At 39.9% G+C, this 22,257-nt stretch overlaps 1 protein-coding gene across 1 annotated transcript in view; it reads right to left on the reverse strand.

Moving 5' to 3' along the window:
• Nucleotides 1-22,257, reverse strand: part of LOC149162776 (calmodulin-binding transcription activator 3-like) — a 351,577-nt gene that overhangs the window by 50,056 nt on the left and 279,264 nt on the right. Inside the window, exon 11 of the mRNA XM_089437389.1 lies at nucleotides 4,738-5,052. Within this exon, the coding sequence (XP_089293515.1) occupies nucleotides 4,738-5,052 (315 nt within the window). The remainder of the gene's footprint in view (nucleotides 1-4,737; nucleotides 5,053-22,257) is intronic.

Genomic DNA, 22,257 nt, shown 5'->3' on the forward strand with positions numbered 1-22,257 from the left:
CCTGAAGTCAGTCATTTCAAGATATTTGGGAGTTTAGTGTATTATCGTATACCAGAGGAAAAAAGAAAGAAATTAAATCAAACTGCTGAGAAAGGATATCCAGTGGGATATAGCGAGAATGCTAAGGCATATATAATTTATCTTCCAAGGAGTAGAAAGGTAGTAGTTCGACAAGATATAAAGTTCATAAAGGACAGAGCTTTCAGGAAATCCCGAGAAATGCCTTCCGAGGAGCAGTCGAAAGACGAGCTGTTGATCCAACCACTTCAACCAAGAAAAACTAGTACCAAAAATTCTCCGAAAGACAAATCTTCGAAATAGGGGGAATCTCACGAAGAGGAAGAGTTGATAGATGTGCCCACTACCAGTGGAAGAACGAGCCGAGAACTCCGACAGATTCTAAGGGATGCAGAGGACTTCATTGGTGCACACAAGAATAATAAAAGGGAGCAAAGAAAACCAGACAGATATCAAGCCTTAGTAGTTCAGGTTGGGCAACCTTCTAGTTTTCAGGAGGTCGTTCAGCATCAAGTATGGATAGATGCTATGGTGGAGGAGTACAACTCTATAATGGTCAATGATGTCTGGGAAGTGGTACCTAGGCCTCAAGACATGTCAGTGGTAGGTTTGAAATGGATCTACAAGATGAAATATGTTGCAGAGAACAGTGTGGAGAAATACAAAGCCAGGTTTGTGGCTAAGGGGTGTGCTCAAAAGGAAGGGATAGACTACGAAGAAACCTTCCCCAATAGCCAGGTATACTTCTATTAGAACCGTGATATCTCTTGCGGCACAGATCGGGTGAAAGATTCATCTGATGGATGTCAAGACGACATTCTTGAATAGGGTAGGAGGAAGTATACATCGAACAGCCAGAAGGTTTTGAGATACATGAGAAGAAATCTCATTTATGCAGATTAAAGAAAGCCTTATAAGGGCTTAAACATGCACCTAGAGCATGGTACAATTGAATTGATGGCTACTTGTAGAAGATGGGGTTCGTCAAGAGTTATGCAAACCCTAATCTCTACTATCTTATAATAGAGAATGAGTCTCTAATCCTAGTGTTAAATGTGGATGATCTTTTCCTGATAGGATCATCTAGGCTCATCAAAGACTGCAAGAAAAACCTAGCCACAAAATTCAACATGAAGGATTAGGGACATATGCATTATTTCCTGGGGTTGGAAGTTTGGCAGCAAAAGGGTGAGATCTTCCTTGGACAAGGGAGATATGCTACAAAGATCTTGAAGTGATTCAAGATGCAGGACTGTAGACCTATGGCTACTCCAATGATCACCAATTGAAAGAAGATTGAGGCATCATAAGATAAAGTCGTTGATCCCACCTTGTACAGGCACCTTATAGGGTCCTTGATGTATCTGGTCAATCCCAGGCCAGAAATTTGTTACGCTGTCAACACCCTCAGTCAGTTCATGGTGGAACCCAAGAGGGCACACTAGGCAGCAGCCAAACATGTTCTTAGGTATATACAAGGAACAATCGAGCATGGACTATTGTACACCCAAGGCAATGACATCAAGTTGAGTGGGTTCACTAACGTAAATTGGGCTGGAAGTTCAGTAGATCGGAAAAGTACAACTAGGCACTGTTTCAACATTGGATCAGGAATGACCTCCTGGTGTAGTAGGAAACATAAATCCGTGGCTCTGAGCTCAACTGAAGCAGAATATATGGCAGCTAGCACAACTTTGTGCGAAGCCATAGGGCTTAGGAAATTGCTTGTGAATCTATTCAGGGGAAGGATGGAAGTGACCAGGATCTTGTGTGATAATTAGAATTGCATCAAGCTCTCTGAGAATCCAATGTTTCATAATCAGTCGAAGCACATTGATATTAGGTGTCACTTTGTCAAAAACTGTGTCCAACAATGCGCTGTACAGTTGAGGTACACTCCTACAGGAGAACAGGTGACAGACATCCTCGCCAAGGCTCTAGGGAGAACAAAGTTTGTTTATTTTAGAGAGAAGATGGGGAGGATGAAGAATCCATTTCAGTAGCAGAAATGGATAATTGTTAGGAGTTGCAATGCAACAGTTAGTAATGGCAGGGCTGTAGGCAGCATGTTGAGAGGGAGTTGCAGTACAGATGTGGCAGTAGCAGTGTCATGGGCAATAGTACAGGAAGCAACAATGCAGGGGATGTAAGGCATCAGCCGAAGCATCAACACATGTACCGATGCGAAAGATCAGTGTGATGGTTCTATGGTGAAGCATTAGTAGAGCACATTCCTCGCTAAGAGGTAGTGTTGATTTTTGGTAGCATCGGATGTGCTCTAGCCATGAAACTCGGTGGAGAGGTTGAGGCACATGAGATCTCCAAGACCCAGAAATCGTTTTGAGAAATTCCACCCAGATGAGAAGTTATTAAAATAATTAATATTTTTAATTGGGTCCTAAGTGTAAACTTGGGAAAATAAAAATATTAATGAGCATTAATAAAGATAAGGGTGAGAAGCTTCCAAGAGATGAGGATCAAGTCTGCTTTAATCTTAGCTGTTGATTAGAGACTTAATCTCAGTCGTTGATTCATCAATAGGAAAAGTATAAGACAAGACTTTAGGATCGCTTGGAGACACATCGACAGATACTCAGTATCTCAACGAAAATCGATTCTCAAAAGAGGAGATCAATTCCAGAGGGAGAGTTGCAGGGTGGAGGAAGAGGAGGGCATCAGCAACAGGCTGTGTCTGAGGAGGAGGTGACACAGAAACAATGAGAGACAGTGCAGAGAGAGACGTAGTCCAGAGGAGAGACGTAGCCCTCACACAGGCTAACACAAAGGGACGCAGAGCTACTCAGAGCTACACTGAGCCACACAAATTGACACAGGAGTGGGAGAAAGGTCTCGAGATTGTCAGAAAGTTACAAAGGGAAAGTCTCAGGTGTTTTCTTTCAGTTTCTCTATAAAATCATTCCATGTAAAAGCAATTGCTGCTAAAGATTAATAAAGATTATTGTGAAGAATAAGTAGGTGAAATAAATCAGTTGTTGTAGTAGAATTTCATTTTTGAAATTTTCACATTCACTTCCTCTGCTATGTATTCTTCAGCCTCCTACCGAACTGCCCCTCACTGCAACTGATCACTTGCTCGATTTCCTCAGCAAACCTCGCCCCAAAAAATCGAATTGACTGATCTCTCTTGGTGTATCGCCAACTAATCCTCAAGCCTCCTCTTATATTTTTCCTGTTGATGATTAAATGGCCGAGATTAAGTCCCTAATCAACGGACTCTTATAACTTTCTCACCCATATTATATTAATACACATTAATATTTTAATTTTCCTAAGTTTAGACTTAGGAACTCATTAAAAATATTAATTATTTTAGTATCTCTTCATCCAGGTGGAATTTCTCCAAAATGATTTCTGGGTCTTGGAGATCTCATGTGCCTTAGCCTCTCCACCAAATTTCATGGCTAGAGCACATCTAATGCTACCAAAAATCAATAAAGATCACATTGTTTCCATGAAAAAAAACAAGAGAGCTAGCGTGCACTTCTTAAGAGAGAGAGAAGTGTCATTGATAATACAAATGGAAGTGATTCCCCTCTATTTACATGAGGGTAACCATTAAAGCCTCTAAAGTGCAGAGAGAATTTTGTATAACTATTTAAACACCTTTAAGTCTCTAGACTTTTTATTTTAATAAAAGAGAAAGGGAAAATTAAAAAAAATAGTGTAAAATCTTAGAAGGTAGCTGTAAATTAATTTGGATTTTGAACATAATAAAAATGTTTCCCTTGGCTCTCCAAAACACTTTTGCCTATTGAAATAATTTAGGCTAGCAAACTATAACCTAAACAGTGGCATTTCCTATCCTGTAGCATAGAAATAAACAATCTCTTAAAAATACTGTTAGAATTACCATTACCGAGGAGAGAGTGAAAAAAGGATAGATGAGATACACAAAAACAGTCAATATTTATAATGTTGTGTGAATAGGACTGCAGAAAGAGATTTTCATAGATAGAAGGATTCAATGATCAAGTAGAAAACTTACACAAGCAGATGCCAAAATGTGATACAAGTAGTCAATCATGGTACTAGAAGTTTTTCAAGCATTGTGTGTGGTCCAGAATCAAGATTGGAATCCAAACACATGCCAATGTCCAATGATATCCTTGACACAGTAAGCAGGAGAGACACAACATCGATTACAGAAGATAAGCAAGTCAAGTGATTTCACTTAAGTGAGGACCAGATTGGAATGCACAGAGAAGTCTGGGGACCAAAAGAAGAGATGTTCCATCCTTCAGCCTTGTGCAGGTAAAATATGGTAAAGTTCCAGAACAAAGAAAGCAGAGTAAAATGTTGATGATTCTATTATGTTTTTGCTTAGACCAAGATCCTCTAACCTTTTGAACATGGTCTGGACTCCATCTATGATCTGAATAGTATCTGTTTGAGAAGTATGTCTGACAAACTACAACAAGAAGTGTAAATTTCTAACTTATCTAATTAATAAAGGTAATCAAGTTACTGAAAATTTGATGGATTGGAAAAGGCAATTTTTATAGGGAAAGCACAATAAGCCTTCCATATGAACAGAACAATAAGTGTGAACATGGGACCCACAAACACTTATCAAAGGTTAGAGATTAATGAACACAGCATGACCCCAGAATAAGATGTAATATAAACAGGTCAAATATATATATAAAGCATGTAACCATGACTGGCTCCATGGTATTATCTATGTAGCAGAGTGGTTACCTTAGTTTGTTTGAAAGCTAACATTCGCCGATATTGATGTCGTGCTTCTGGATATTGAATCATAGACTGTACCCGTGCGAGAGCCTTTTCTACGCCAGCTTCAGTTTGCTTTCTTGCAGCTCGCAAAAAGTTATAATCATCATTTTCAATGCGATCAGCATCTTTTGCACATGAATCTTCAATAGCTTTATCTGCTCGAAAACCACGCAATCCAACTCCCTTACGTCTCCAACGCAAGATTGCTTTTTCAACAATCCCAACTGACCAAACGATCTTTCTGTAATTTTTCCTGACCTGATGCCCTCTTACATGTGCCTGTATAACACAAAAGAGGTTAGAGAGCTATTTCTACAGTTTTCATGAAAAAAGCTAGAATACTACTAAATAACCAACAAAAACATCTCAATATGATTTGGAAGTAGACAACTCATCAACATAATTAAACAACAACAAAAGCCAAAAAATTTATTTACTTTCCTCCTATGTGAAAACTCCAGCATAATAAAATTACACAAAGATCACAAAGCTATTGCTTTGATGAACATCAAGTAGCGACCTATCAATATTGCATAAATATAATACTCACCCTTGTTTATTTAAGTTCCATTTACATGCCACCAAATGCATCATATTCGATTCAACGTTAAAGCATTTATATGACAAGAATATTATTGGTGACTACAGATTTTCAATGTCTACCTTCTAATCTAAAAGAATTGTATACATTTTTAAATAAATTATTTTTAAGTTTTAGCTGCTCTTTCGATATTAGCTGCTCTGACAAATAATTTAAATTTATCTGTAGGGAAACAGGGACGACCTTTCCTATGAAAATCACTATGTATGTAGAATGAACCTAACTGGCACAATAACCATTCAAAACAGCATAAATCCTGTAGGACCTGTTACCTCCCAAATCTGCACTTCAGAATATAAGCCCTGCAAACAACTGCAATAACCCTAGGGGAACTCAAAATTTTTACCTCAGTAATGCTTCCTCTCACTTTAGGCCAGCTCTCCTCTGGCTCAAAGGAGGAAACTCTAAGAAAGATTATGATATTCTGGGATATAAATGGGTGAAAGAAGAGACCAGTGTCAATCCAATTGGGTGATGCAGTTAAAGTAAGATTCAAGAGGGTTCAATTTAGGGCCAGAAAACTTGCCTTGGAGGTTGATGCATCTACAAGAAAGATAAAGGATAAGATGGCCACAACAAAAGAAAAATAAAAGTTAAAATGCAAAAGATGGCCAGGACAAAATTAGTGTGTGGGCAAAAGCCTAGCATGAGCTCTACCCCCCTCATTAGCCATCACTCGGTTCTTGAGCACTAGAGGCTCCATATCATCATAAGGAACCCTTGCATGTCCTAACCTTGATGAGTGAGAGACTGACTCATCTTTAAGGGGTAAATAAATGCTATATCATAAAAAGCAAGCTTAGACACTTGAGCTACACTCCACAGAAAAGCATTATCAAAAGGAAGTAAGAGGCGCACCCTCATGTGCTCATGCGCTCTTGGCCTCAATGGGTTTGCTTTGAAACCAAAGATTTGTCCAAGTCTGGGATATAGGAAAAGGGGCAAACAAGATGAGTTAAACATAGAACCACGTGTGACTCATACCGATTCATCAAGAAAACTTAGACAAGCTTGAACAATGATAAATATTCATCAAAACGCTACTTTGTACACATCCCCAAGTACCACGAGTGAAGTGTGTGCGATTGAGACCCAAAAGTGCCGTTTTACAACAACAAAAGATGTTATGACCATGAAATGCACCTAAAGATGTTCGGTGATAGTAGGATCCAAAATTCGAATGTAGTGAAATTTTTGGAGGGTGTTGTAGCAGCGGCAACACCTCCATATCCCATTGCACCCTATCAAGGTCTTGGCGCAATCTTTGTGCCTGATTATCTCTCTATAGTACTCTGAGTGTTTCTAGCACACCTATGGTTCAACTCTAGTGCATTTATTCAGTCTTTATCAAGCCCTGTTTTCAACCTTTTAGTGCAATTCTTAAGGTTTGTTCGTTGATTCTATTCTTGCTTTTGCTTGTCAACAATCAAACTCTCTGCTAGTCCTCATTTAAGTTAATTTTATTTGTCCCACTTATGAGAAGTAACTAAACCTTTCATCGGATCTTCTCCCAAGAAGGGAACATGTTTAGTACAAGACCCCACATGGCTTGGCTCAGAAGAACAACTTGGATGTGCATAACCCCATATTGTGTCCTTTAACTGTCATGTTGTTATGAATAAATATCAATATAATAATAATAATAAGGAATAGTTAATTAAATAGTAATTAGTTAATCAAGAGGCATGTCCCTAAGGACATGAACATTCATGAAAGGGTACCTGCCTAGGTATACAAAGCAGACCCTCATTTGTAACTCAACCATCTCACTTGTATTCAAATATTCTTCTATAATACATTATTGTCCATGGATGTTGATATATTTCAGATCTTCTAAATAGTCTGCTGCGTATACGAACTTTGTTCGTTCCATTTGGTATTTAGAGCATTCCTCTGAGTACACGAACCTTGTTCGTTTCATTTGGTATCCGAATTGTTCAATCCTTTAGCTACTTAACCGCTGCATAGAGCCTTGTTCTCCGATCCAAGTCTTTGAACGTAAAATTCGTCAACCTTGTTGCCTTTAAAGCGTTTCGCTACAAGAGCTTGGAGTTTCTCCATTCGCTGATTTAGTAAGAGGCCCTTGGCCTTTTAAGAAAAAACAAATATATTTAACAAAAAAAATTGGAAAAAAAAAAAGAAATTGTAAAAGAAAAGAAAGTTCAAAAAAAAAGAAAAAAAAAAGAGAGGAAAAAATAGAAAAAATGTCAGACCAAGAGGTAACTCCTCAAAACAAATCATGATATTCATTCAGGTTGGTCTTTATTATATACATGAGGGAGAGACTGTTCATTTCATCTCCCGGTGACTCTTCATCTTTTTTATTATTTATTTACATCAATTACAATTGTTCACCCAATCCTGATGATTAGGTGTCAACATTCCCCCCTTAATCTGAAGGGATGTTGGTGAGTCCAAGCATCGTTCTGAATCTTTCAAGCTTTTCTCTTCCAAGTGCTTTGGTGAAGATGTTTGCAATTTGCTCATTAATGGAACAATGGCAGAGATGGATTGTTTTGGCCTCAACATGATGTCGAATCAAATGATATTTATTATTGATGTGCTCCATTCGATCATGGAACTTTGGGTTCTTGGCCACTTTATTGCCGAGGTATTGTCAATCATGAGTGGAGTCGATAGTACTTGTTTTACCTGCAGATCTTCAAGAATTTTCCTAAGCCATACAATTTCTTTTGTTGCCTCGGCTGCTGCCACATATTCTACCTCTGTTGTGGAATTTGCTGGAACTGATTGTTTGTGTGATCTCCAGGAGATAGCTCCTGATCCAAGACTCATAGCATAACCTAAAGTAGATACCCCAGTTTCTTTGTCTCCATCGAAGTCTGAATCAGAGTATCCAATCAAGCTGAAGTCGCCCACCTGTGTATACTTGATTCCAAAGTCTTGAGTTCCCTTCAAGTACCTTAGAACTCTTTTTGCAACAGACCAATGTCCCTCACAAGGCTTTTGCATAAACCTGGAGAGGATTCCAACAGCAAACAAAATGTCTGGTTTGGTAGTAGTTAGGTAGTTGAGACTTCCTACAAGCTGTCTATACTTTGTTGCATCCTCAAATTCTTTTCCTTCAATGGATGTGAGCTTTAAGTTTTGTTCCATTGGAGTAGTAAGAGGATTGCATTCTATCATGCCAAACCTGTTCAACAGATCTCCAATGTACTTCTTTTGAGAAAGGAATATGGACTTCGAATGTTGAGTTACTTTAATACCAAGATAGTAATGAACATAGCCCAAATCAGTCATTTTAAAACCTTTCCTCAATTCCTTCTTTATGGATGCAATGTAGCTTTCATTGTTCCCTGTCATCAAAAGATCATCTACATATACCACAAGATATACCACTGTTTTGCCAACCTTCTTGACAAACAAAGGTGCATCATCAAGATCATAATGTTTGAAATTGAGTTTCAGAAGATGCTCAGTTAATTTTTCATATCAGGCTCGCGGTGCTTGTTTGAGGCCATACAAGGATTTCAAAAGTTTGCATACTTTATGTTCATGTCCTTTCACAGTAAATCCTTCAGGCTGGGACATAAAAACATTCTCTTTTAGATCTCCATTCAAGAAAGCAGTTTTTACATCCTTTTGATGGACTTTCCAACCGTTCTGCGCTGCTAGGGCAAAGAGTGTCCAGATCGTAGCCCATTTTGTTGTGTGCAAAAGTCTCCTCATAATCAACCCCTTCCTTCTGTGCAAAACCTTTTGCCACAAGCTTGGCTTTATGCTTGTCAAGTGAGCCATCAGCATTATATTTGTTCTTGTAGACCCACTTGCAGCCAATTGGTTTGGTTCCTAATGGACGATCAACCAACTTCCAAGTGCCATTCTTTATCATGGCATCATACTCTTTTTGCATCGCTTCTTTTCATTCATCATGAGAAGCAGCTTCTTTGAAGGAAGTTGGTTCAAAATCTATAGACAAATTCAATTCACAATCAAAAGAAACATCCATATCAACAGGTGAATCAGAGTCATCTACATCACCTTCATTTTGCTGGTTTGAATTTCTAGTTCCTGTCTTTCCAACTTCATCAGAATGAACACTTTCAAGTGTCTTTGTCAGCCAATTTGGGGGACCTTTCTTAGATGGTCCAAGCTGCTCCGTTGATTGAGTTGGGTCTGAATCAAGATTTGAGTCTCCCAATTCTATCAATCACATCACTTAAAGTATCATCCGTTGTTGGAGTTTCATGCGGGGGGAGAGTGCTTCAGATGAAGATTCCACAGGTTGATCTAGTATAGGAATCCCCCCTTCAAGATGTGGAATCTGATTATCAAATACTTGAAATGATTTTGCATTTGCGAATCTATCCAAGCGATCAAGTTGTCGTTCAACAACATTGTCAGTTTTGGATGATTCCAGAAAGATTACATCTCTAGATACAACAAACTTTTTATTGACTTCATCATAGAGCTGGTATGCTTTGGAGGTGTTTGAATACCCCAAGAAGATACACTTACGACTTCTTGCACCAAGTTTGTTTCTATGTACCTTTGGTATCAAGGCATAACAGGTGGAACCAGAGACCCTGAGATGTTTTACCAAAGGAATGTGCCCATACCAAATTTCATAGGGAGTCTTGTTTTTGATAGCATTAGATGGACATCTATTCTTTATATATACAACACATAGAACTGCATCAGCCCAAAACATTATTTTTACATTTCTGAAGAATAGCATGGAGCATACCATATTTAAGATTGTCCTATTCATTCTTTCAGCTACACCATTCTGTTGGGGATTATAAGGCACAGTTGTTTGATGTTTGATCCCATGTTGGCGAAGATAGTTTTCAAATTCATTTGAAGTGTATTCTTTTCCATTATCAGTGCGAATAGAGCCAATATGAGATTGTGAATCATTTTCAATCCATGTACGAACGTTCTTGAATGTTTGAAAAAAGAGATTTAAAGAAAAAAACAACAAACAACATTGAAAAAAAAATTATGTATAAATATTAATTAAAATAATGTTAAAAAAGGGGCATTAAATTTACGTACCTGCAACAACAACGCCATTCGACAGGCAGTGCTACAGAACATTATTGATTTTGGGTAGCATTGGATGTGCTCTAGCTCCAAAATTTTATGGAGGGGCTAGAATACATGAGATCTCCAAGACCCAGAAATTGTTTGGAGAAATTCCACCCAGATTGTGAGTTATTAAAATAATTAATATTTTTAATGAGGTTCCTAAGTCTAAACTTAGGAAAATAAAAATATTAATGGGTATTAATAAAAATATGGGTGAGAATCTTCTAAGAGACGAGGATCAAGTCTATTTTAATCTTAGCCGTTGATTAGGGACTTAATCTCGGTCGTTGAATCATCAACCAGAAAAGTATAAGGGAAGACTTGAGAGCCATTTGGAGACATACCGGGCAAATACTCAGTAACCCGAGGGAAATCAATTCTCAAGGAGGAGTTTGATTTTAGAGGGAGAGTTGCAGGGTGAAGGAAGAGGAGGGCATCAACATTAGTCAGACAATGAGGAGGAGGTGACGTAGAGCAATAGAGGGAGACAGGGTAGCAAGGGACGCACTCCTCACGCTGGCCTCACGCAGAAGTGACACAAAGGTGACGCAATGAAAGTTGAAGGGTCTCCGGGGTGTCAAAATTTCTCCAAGAGCACGGGGAAAAAATTGTCTCAGGTGTTTCTCTCAAAGGTGTCTCTATATTTTGTAAAATCGTTCCTTGTAAAGAGATTGTTGCTGAAGAATAATAAATAAACCCTCATCTACTGCACCGGTTTTCACACATTGGGTTTTTTCGGGGACAATTGTCCAAACATAATTGTGTTGATGTGATTGTTCTTGTGCTTGTATATCACTGTTATTTTTCTCTATGTTATTATGTAACAACTACAGTAGAATTTATTTTGATGTTTACAGAAGGGTTTTGTAAATAATGTATTTAAGAAGGAGAAATAAATCAGTTATTGCATTAGAATTTCGTGTTGGAAATTTTCATATGGTATCAGAGTTGAAATCGGGCAACAGGATTAGAGAATCTGCAATGAGTCGGGAGCACGATGCTAGGACAACAACTCAAAGGACTCACGCAGTTCTCCTAGGCAAGAGGAAAGCACAGAGAATATGGATCACGACTCTATGTTAGCTTCCAGACTAGAAGAAGAAGTCGATTACTTAGCAAGCTCTGTTTCATCTAAGGTTTGATATATTGACAATGGAGCCTCTAAGGACATGACAGGAATACGAGAATGTTTTTCAAGCTATCACGAAGAACAGATGAACTTCCAACTCACCATGGGAAACAAGTCAAAATGTACCCCCGTAGGGAGAGGTACTATAGTCTTTCAAACAGAAGCAGGGGATCGGCTTCAAGCGACCAATGGGCTGCATGTGCCAGGATTGGGGATGAATTTACTCTTTGTATCTCAGTGATCCAAAAATGGATCCTGGATAAACCTCTAAGTCTAAAAGACTTCATGCAAGAGATGAAAGGTGCCAAATGGCACAAATCCTTTGTAAATCAAAGGAAAATGAAAGTCGCAAGCTGCTCTCAAAAATAGTCTCATTGCAGAGATCTCATTCTGATTCCAACGCAATTTAAATGGACCAAAACAGACTCTGGATGAAGGAGTTATTGTAAAATGAAAATTGCCCAATGTCCTTAGAAAAGGAGGCAATTTCATTAAATTTTGAACTATATTGAAAATTTTGATTTTAATATAAGCTCACGGGCCAATCCATAGCTGACACGTGGCCTTGTTTGATTGATCAAAGAGGAAATATCGCATCGGCGGATTACACTATCGGGCCTTAAAAACTTGAAGAAAACCATGAAAATCAAGCTAAAAGAGGCTTAAACAATGGGTGCACATGGACCATCGGATCTGTTCGATCAACGGTCCAGATCCGATCGGCGTACCGCATCGGCGGTGATTAGCGGGTCTAATCGGAGGCATAGCGCGATGAACCGGGGCGATGCGATGGAGCGATCGCCGAAATCGGCGGATTGCCATTGACGAACACCATGGAGCAGCCATGTTATATATATATATATATATATATATGCGATAATCCAACTGCGATCACCGATATCGGCAAATCGGCGTCGGCATCAGCCATATGATATGGAAAGGCACGGGCTTGTGCGATATGCGACTACGACTTGTCGCATCGCAATATCGCAATCAACAAATGCAGAGGAGTGGGGCCGTTACATATATATATATATACATATATATATATATATATATATATATATATATATATATATATATGTATATATATATATATATATATATATATATATATGTATATATATATATATATGCGATGCGAAGGCCGGACCCAATGGCGATATAAACCGGGTTTTATATATTTTGAAGTCTGTAAAATGCCAGTTTTCTGCGTATTTAGTGTATTTCGCTTACTAAGTGAAGTACAAAGGGGAAGCGATATGCGATGTAAACCGGACCCGAAAGGGTTCCAAAAGGGAAATATATAACCTTTGGAATCCGCAAATGCCATTTTATATGTATTTTTGCATGTTTTAATGCATTGCGAAATACAAAGGGACAGAGGCCTTGTGACATGCGACAGCGACCTACGGACGGACCCGATAGGAAAATAAAGCACAATCGTGAAAGTTTCAAGTCTGTGTTTATGCGGATTTTCCCATGTTTACAGCGGCCTCTGTGTAAAACCCAGAACGACTATTTCAGGAGGATTCAAAGCACCGATAAGACCCCTTCCGTTACCAAATAGGTGGCATCCATCCCAAGAAGCGTTTAGCAATGGTTGCTAACGCTCAAAGGAGGAAAATGAAGGGACAATGACCAAAAGCAAAGTGCCGAGAGGGAAGATAAACCAACAGCGCCGATTTGGCTAAAAGCCATGAATGACAGAAACAGAGTTGGCAGAGCCTGAGAGCACGATTAAGAGGCATAAGCAGGCAACGCGGAGACAGAGGAAGCTCCAGAAGCGCAGAGAGGCTTGGACACTGAGAATGTGCCAAGAGGGCAGTCCACAGTGTGAAGTGAATGCGTGAGCAGAGTTGGAGCGCTGAGGAACCCATTGGGAGGCTCGGTGTGCCAGAGCGCTTAATAGAGCGAAGCCACCAGAGGTTGGAGGCAGCGCATAAATACTCCAGTGAAGTATCAGACAACAAAGAGACCGAATGCTCGAGCTGTTGTTGGTGTTGTCTGAGTTGAAGACACAAGAAGGATTCCAGAGACAGTAAACAATTCTGAGGGAGTCAAAGAAGCCAGAAGCTCAAAGGAGCTCAGAGCACTGACTGAAAGAATTAGTCCAGAGAAACCTAGAACTGTTTGCAGCTAAAGGAAAACCAAGGGTAAGATGGTATTCTAAGCCCATTGGTTCATTTGAAAACCATATGGAGTTGAGTCAAGGACTTGTAAAAATAATTCAGCCATAATCCCAAAGGGCCTAATCGAGTCGATTAGAGCTCAAGGAGACATAGCCCAAGATATCAGGGTGAACTCCAGATTACATTGTTGTCTATGTGTATTGTTTATTGTTGCCTTATTCACTGTTATATGCATTTATGTATATGTTCAAGCACATTTAAATATCAGCATACACAGCAAATTCTAAATCACATAAACAACGCACAATAAATACAAGCATATGCCTATACTTTAAAGCATTTCTTAATTCCGCATTGGTTAACCAAATAGACTTGGGAAAATTCAAGCTTTGGAAGTGGGAGAGGTTCTTGTAAGCTAGACAAGAAGCCTAAGAGCCCCATTTTCAGATCACTCAGTTACAAAACAAGGGCTATAATGTTTTCTTCATTGGGAAGAAAGTATATGTCAAACATCCGAGTTGGAAAAAGAAGGCCCAAATTGGAGTTAGAGGTAATAGGTTGTACAAGTTGCAGCTAGAATCTCCAATGGCACTGATAGGCAACAGTGGAGAAAATTATTTGAATGAACTATGGCACAGGAGGATGGGACACTTGACCATGGGGCTCTAAGAATTCTCGGAAGAACCGTCACAAGAGTTCAAGAGTTGAGTACCAAACGAGACGATGTATGCAAAGGATGCGCACTAGGCAAGTACACCAAGGCAGCTTATTCCAGAAGTAACAGTAGGGCTAAGAGTGTTCTGGGATTGATACACTCAGATATTTGTGGACCCGTGTCCACAAAAGCTCTTAGTGGTGCCGAATACTTCGTCACCTTCATTGATGACCATTCCAAGAAGACTTGGATCTACTTTCTAAAAACCAAGGATGAGGTTTTTGATCAATTCAAAAAGTTCAAGGCTCTGGTTGAGAATCTGACAGGAAAGAGGATAAAAGTGTTGCGCTCAGACAATGGTGGAGTATACATTAATAAGGACTTCACTAATTTCTACGCAAGGGAAGGCATCAAAAGAGAATGGACAAGTCCCTATAATCCAGAGCAAAATGGAGTAGCAGAGACGAAGAACAAGACTATTGTTGAAGCAACAAGGGCGAAGTTGTATGATCAAGATATGCCCAAATTTCTATGGGCAGTAGCATGCAACACAACAATGTATGTCCAGAATAGGACTCCTCACAGGGCATTGGGTAAGATTACTTGGAGAGTGTCTTCACTAGTAAGAAGCCTGAGGTGAGTCATTTCAGAATATTTGGGAGTTTGGCATACTGCCATATACTCGAAGAAAAGAGGAAGAAATTGGATCAAATTGCAGAAAAAGATATCTAGTGGGATATAGCGAGCATGCAAAAGCATATAGAGTCTAACTTCCAGGAAATAGGAAGATTGTAGTTCGACAGGATGTAAAGTTCATGGAGGATAGCGCTTTCAGGAAATCCCGAGAAATGCCTTCCGAAGAGCAGTCAAAGGATGATCCATTGGTCCAGGCACTTCAACCAGCAGAAAACAGCACTAGTATTTCTCCTAAAGACAAAATTCCAGAGGTATCACAATAGGTGGAGTCTTAGGAAGAGGAGGAGCAAATAGATCTACCCACTACCAGTGGAAGAATAAGCCGGGAACTTCGACAGATACTACAGGATGCAGAGGATTTCATTGGAGCTCCTAGCAATGAGAAAACGGAGCGTAGACAGCCAGATAAATACCAAGCCTTGGTGGCTCAAGTTGGTGAACCCTCTAGTTTTCAAGAGGTTGTTCAACATCAAGTATGGGTAGATGCTATGGTGGAGGAATACAGTTCCATAATGGTCAATGATGTCTAGGAAGTGGTGCCTAGGCCTCGGGACATGTCAGTTGTTGGTTCAAGATGGATCTACAAGATAAATATGCTGCAGATGGTAATGTGGAAAAATACAAAGCCAAGTTCGTGGCTAAGGGGTATGCTCAGAAGGAAGGAATAGACTACGAAGAGACCTTCACCCCAGTAGCTAGGTATACTTCTATTAGATCCATGATATCCCTTGCAGCACAGATGGGGTGGCAGATTCACCAGATGGATGTCAAGACTGCGTTCTTGAACATGGTGATAGAAGAAGAAGTGTACATTGAACGACCAGAGAGTTTTGAGACACATGAGAAGAAATCTCATGTATGCAAGTTGAAGAAAGCCATGTATGGGCTTAAACAGGCGCCTAGAGCATGGTATGGTCGAATTGATGGTTACTTGCAGAAGATGGGATTCGTCAAGAGTGACGCAGATCCCAACCTCTACTATCTGATTGTAGAGAATGAGCCTCTAATTCTGGTGTTATATGTGGATGATCTTTTCCTAATAGGTTCATCTAGGCTCATCAAAGATTGCAAGGAAAACCTAGCTACAAAATTTGACATGAAAGATTTGGGGTGGATGCATTATTTTCTGAGGTTGGAAGTTTGGCAACAGAAGGATGGAATTTTCCTTGGACAAGGGAGATATGCTACAGAAATTCTGAAAAGGTTCATAATGCAAGAATGTAGACCTATGGCTACTCCAACGATTACCAATTGAAGGAATATTGATGCATCTGAAGATAAAGAAGTCAATCCCACCTTGTACAGGCAGCTCATAGGGTCCCTGATGTATCCGGTCAATACCAGGCCAGACATTTGTTACGTTGTCAACACCCTCAACCAGTTCATGGTGGAACCAAAGAGGGCGCACTGGGCGGCAGCCAAGCATGTTCTCAAATATATACGAGGAACAGTCGAGCATGGACTAATGTACACCCAAGGTAATGACATCACGCTGAGTGGGTTCACTAACGCAGATTAGGCTAAAAGTTCAAAAGATCAGAAAAGTACCACTGGGTATTGTTTCAATATTGGATCGGGAATGACCTCCTAGTGTAGTAGGAAACAAATATCCATACCTCTGAGCTCAGCTGCAGCTGAATATATGGCAATTATCACATCATCATGTGAAGCCATATGGCTTAGGAAGTTGCTTGTGAATCTACTCAGGAGAAGGATTGAAGCGACCAATATTTTGTGTGATAATTAGAGTTGCATCAAGCTCTCTGAGAATCCAGTTTTTCATGATCGGTCAAAGCACATTAACATCATGTGTCACTTTATCAGACACTGTGTCCAATGAGGGGCAGTATAGTTACAGTACACCCCGACAGGAGAACAAGTGGTAGACATTCTCACTAAGGCTCTAGGAAGAACAAAGTTTGTTTATCTCAAGGAGAAGATGGGGATGATTGAAAATCCATTTCAATAGAAGAAGCAGATAGTACAGGGAGTTGCAGTGCAGCGGTTAGCAGTGGCAGTGCTATGGGCAACATGATGCAGCATATTCAGAGGGAGATGCAATACAAATGTAGCAGTTGCAGTATCATGGGTAAGAGTATAGGTTGTAGCAACACGGTAGATGAGGGGCAGCAGGTCGAGCATCAGCAATGTAGAGGACTGATGCCATGGATTAGTGTGATACTTCTATTAGGAAGTATTGCTAGAGCACATTCCTCGCTAAGAGAGAGTGTTGATTTTGGGTAGCATCGGATGTGCTCTAGCTCTGAAATTTTGTGGAGGGGCTAGAATACATGAGATCTCCAAGGCCCAAAAATCGTTTGGAGAAATTCCACCCATATTGTGAGCTATTAAAATAATTAATATTTTTAATGAGGTTCCTAAGTCTTAACTTGAGAAAATAAAAATATTAATGGGTATTAATAAAAATATGGGTGAGAAGCTTCTAAGACATGAGGATCAAGTCTATTTTAATCTTAGCCGTTGATTAGGGACTTAATCTCAGTCGTTGAATCATCAACAAGAAAAGTATAAGAGAAGACTTTAGAGTCATTTGGAGACATACCGGGAAAATACTCAGTAACCCGAGGGAAATCGATTCTCAAGGAGAAGGAGTTCGATTTCAGAGGGAGAGTTGCAGGGTCAAGGAAGAGGAGGGCATGAGCATTAGTCAGGGACTGAGGAGGAGGTGACGTAGAGAAACCGAGGGACAACGCAAAGGGAAGATCAGAAGGAGACAACGCAGCAAGGGACGCAATCCTCACGCTGGCCTCATGCAGAAGTGATGCAAAGGTGACACAATGAAGGCTGAAGGGTCTCCGGGGTGTCAAAATTTCTCCAAGAGCAAGGGGAAAAACTGTCTCAAATGTTTCTCTCAGAGGTTTCTCCATATTCTGTAAAATCATTCCTTGTAAAGAGATTGTTGCTAAAGAATAATAAATAAAGCCTCATCTGTTACACAGGTTTTCCTGCATTGGGTGTTTCCGGGGACAATTGTCCAAAAATAACTATGTTGATGTGATTGATTCTTGTGCTTGTATATCACTGTTATTTTTCTCTATGTTATTATGTGACAACTGCAGTAGAATTTATTTTGATGTTTATTGAAGGGTTTTATAAATAACTTATTTAAGTAGGAGAAATAAATCAGTTACTACAGTAGAATTTTGTGTTGGAAATCTTCACAAACACAAGCAAAGCTATCTTATTTTCGGTTGTGGCCCAGATCACCAGCGACGCACCACCATCTCTTCTATCGTTCACAACCCCCACACGACCTTATCGTCCTACGTCATCGTGTTGTGCATCATCCGTTGTTCCCATCTCAACATCTTGTCCGTGAAACCCTGTGCCTCAATGACTGCAGACATCTCGCAATCATTGTATACAACTCAACCAAGCTAGCACCACTGCAGCCGGCCATGCCGCACTACCAATGTCGTCACTCTGTCAATCAACCACCTTTTCTACCGCCGACACCCCCACCTGTAGCGGTTTTCTCCGCCTCCAACTAGAAAAATCTACTGCAACTGTTTGCTTTGTCGACTAGTTGCCAATCCTTTTTCTGTTCTAGTTAAGGTGTCACGGTTTAATTCATGGTTAAATCCTTGTTCCATTTCAGTTACCACTAGTCGCAACCTCACACCGCAGCCAGTCGTAGTATTGCTTCTACCTTACTCGAGCTGTCACTCGACCTGTAACAACTCTAAGCTTGCCCTGTCTGTAACATTCATTTATGTAATTGTTGTCCCATTTACCACAACAATTGTGTTTTCTTTTCTTTGTCTCATTTACAATCACAAGCCCTGCATATGACCCTTTGTGTAAATGCACCAACATTAGTGGGTTTTACAGACTTGCAATACAAAACGTCGCTCATACGGTCATGACTATTGCGTAATTCAAGAAGGTGTTTAAGTTTTTGTTAAAAAAAAAAAGAAGGGAAAGTAATATACCTCACTTTATAAAGTCAAATACATCAAAGTGGTACTAAAAATAAGAAAAAAATAAAAAGGTATTTTAGGTTAATAAGTTGAAGATCTCAAAATTTATCAAAGGAGTAGAAAGTTAAATATATATATATATATATACACTTTATAATCTTAAAAATATAAAATCATAGAAGTTGGAAAAAGGAAGTTCTAACCAAAAAAAAGAGGGGATACTTAAACTTCATAGTCAAAAGTATCATTTGACAAAAAATAAAGTCAATCACTGCAGGGAAAAAAAAGAGACAAGTAAAAAGATGATTTCCACAAAGAATAGCGGTTTTTTTTCAAAATGTCCATTTTGTTCAGAGGGATATTCTAATTGTCAAGAGTCATTTCGAAGTCAATATTTGGTTTGCAGAAAATGTTACAAAAATTTTACCTTAGTCAAATCTCTAAGTGATGCACAAAAACAATCAATTGCAAGAGATATAGAAAAATTAATGGAAATATTTAAGTGACAACATGAAGATTTTAATAAGGAAACAAAGAACATAGAATCCAAATTGCAAGTGGAACGTGTGAAAATTCCTGAATCTAACACATCAGAAACCCCTACTACAATTACTAGTTTACAATCTCCTACTTGTTCTTTACATTAACAAGTTATTTAATTGCATAAACATCGAAGTAAACACAATTGCAGCCTTCACAAATACATAGATCATGCACTGAAATAAACTGAGACAATAACACAAGGGACACAATTATTCTTGCACGATCGTCCCCTGAAAAAACCAATTCGGGAAAACCGGTGCAGCATATAGAGGGTTTGTATTTTTAAGAAGATTTGTTAATACAACTAGGGTACCAGAAATGGCTCACCGAATAGTGAATATTTTTCGCAGTAGTACCTCTATCCAGAGACAGATATTCCGTCAAATCAACAACCAGATGATCAAACCCCACAGTGACTCTGGTTGTTCCCTATGCTGGACAGCGAAAGCTGCTCCAAGCACTGCTCTGGAACTGTGTCAGCCTCTCCCGGCTCAGAGTTTGTTGATCTGCTCCCAGTCTGCCCCACAGAATCTCCCCAACGTCACCTGCATCAGCGTTCTGCGTCCTCTGCGTTAGCCCCTCTAGGGTCTGCATTGTCTCTCCTAACACTGCACTGCCTCTTTGTTATGTATTCTTCAGCCTCAGATGAAAATCCCTTGCTGAACTACCCCTCGCTACAACTATGATCACTAACTCGATTTCCTCAGCAAACCCTTCCCCAGAAAATCGAATTCTTGATCTCTCTTGGTGTGTCTCCAACTGACCCTCAAGCCTCCTCTTATAATTTTCCTATTGACGATTCAACGACCGAGATTAAGTCCCTAATCAACTGCTCAGATTAGAACTAGCTTGATCCTTGTCACTTAGAACTTTCTTACCCATTTTATATTAATACACATTAATATTTTTATTTTCCTAAGTTTACACTTAGGAACCTATTAAAAATATTAATTATTTTAATATCTCTTCATCCGGGTGGAATTTCAATTTCTCCAAACGATTTCTGGGTCTTGGGGATCTCATGTGCCTTAACCTCTTCACCAAATTTCATGGCTAGAGCACATCCGATGCTACCCAAAATCAACACTCCCTCTTAATGAGGAATGTGCTCTAGCAATAGTTCACCATGAAAGCGTTACACTGATCATCTGCATTGGTCCTCTGTGTTGATGCTAAGCCTACTGCCGCACATCCACTACACTACTGCTTCCTGCACTACTGCCCATGACATTGCCACTACCACTGCTACATCAGTACTGTAGCTCCCTCTCAACATGTTGCCTCATGCTGCCAATGCTTACTGTTGCACTGCAACTCAGTTACTGAGAAGTAACTGACTTCACACAATTACTGACATCCAAGTTAGTCTGGAAGCCTTGTGATGTTGAAGCTACCTCTGCTGCTATCCTGTGCTCCCTCTGCTGCCACTATGCTGCTGTAACCTCTTCTGTGCCTCTCACGCCGGTGCAACCTCTTTTGTGCCTCTCACACTGCTGCAATCTCTACTGCGCTAATACAGATTTCTGCACTCTAGCACTGCCTTGTCGCTCCATCGCACTTTGCTCCACCCGACACCTGTCATCGTGCTATTGTCTTTAAGGGCTTCCGTAGCCGGATGTGATCCAAGAGTTTAGGCACCTCAAGGATCCTGCCCCAATTTTGTAGTCTCCTTGACTATAGCTCTATGTCTCCCCACCTCTTCTCTAGAGGCGCATGAGCACTGATGGCATAATTGTCATCAGTCTCGACATCCTTCTCCGCCTTTGCTAGAGAAGCCTTTGAGTCGAAAGCTTCTCCATTGCCTTCCTTCTCGGGGCACTGAGAGGGAATTCTACTACAGATATCACATCATTATATAGAAATAAATATATGCACAAGAATCAATCACATCAACACAATTAGTTTTGGACAATTGTCCCTAGAAAAACCCAATGCAAGAAAACCGGTGCAGCAGAGGAAGGTTTTATTAATCTTTAGTAGCAATCGCTTTTACAAAAAAATTTACAAAGACACTAGGAGAAAACACCAAAGACTTTTTCTTCGAGACTTTCTAACACCCTGGAGAGCTTCCTTTCTCTACTGCATCAGCCCTGCATCATTCTGCATGGCTCTGCGCAGCTCTGGTCCCTCTCTGTGTCATCCCTGCGTCTCTATGATCTACGTCTCCCTCTGCGTTGTCTCTCAGAGTCCCTGCGTCTCTCTGATCTACGTCTCCCTCTGCGTTGTCTCTCAGAGTCCCTGCGTCACTTCTTCTGAGCTCCCTGACTGCTGCTAATCCCCCCTCTTCCTCCACCCTGCAACTCTCCCTCTGAAATCGATCTCCTTCTCTTTGAGAATCGATTTTCCTTGAGATACTGAGTATCTGTTGGTGTGTCTCCAAATGACCCTCAAGTCTTCTCTTATACTTTTCCTATTGACAAATCAACGACCGAAATTAAGTCTCTAATCAACGATTAAGATTAAAACAGACTTGATCCTCGTCTCTTAGAAGCTTCTCATCCTTATCTTTATTAATACCCATTAATATTTTTATTTTCCTAAGTTTAAACCTAGGAACCCATTAAAAATATTAATTATTTTAATAACTTCTCATCCGGATGGAATTTCTCAAAACGATTTCTAGGTCTTGGAGATCTCGTGTGCCTTAGCCTCTCCACCAATTTTCATGGCTAGAGCACATTCAATGCTACCACAGATCAACACAAACAAATTGAGAGATCACATCACAAGAACTC

Source organism: Pinus tabuliformis, chromosome 5_2 (assembly GCF_031772625.1).
Source record: "Pinus tabuliformis cultivar Carrire ecotype Pingquan chromosome 5_2, CPIR1, whole genome shotgun sequence".
Lineage (NCBI taxonomy): Eukaryota > Viridiplantae > Streptophyta > Pinopsida > Pinales > Pinaceae > Pinus > Pinus tabuliformis.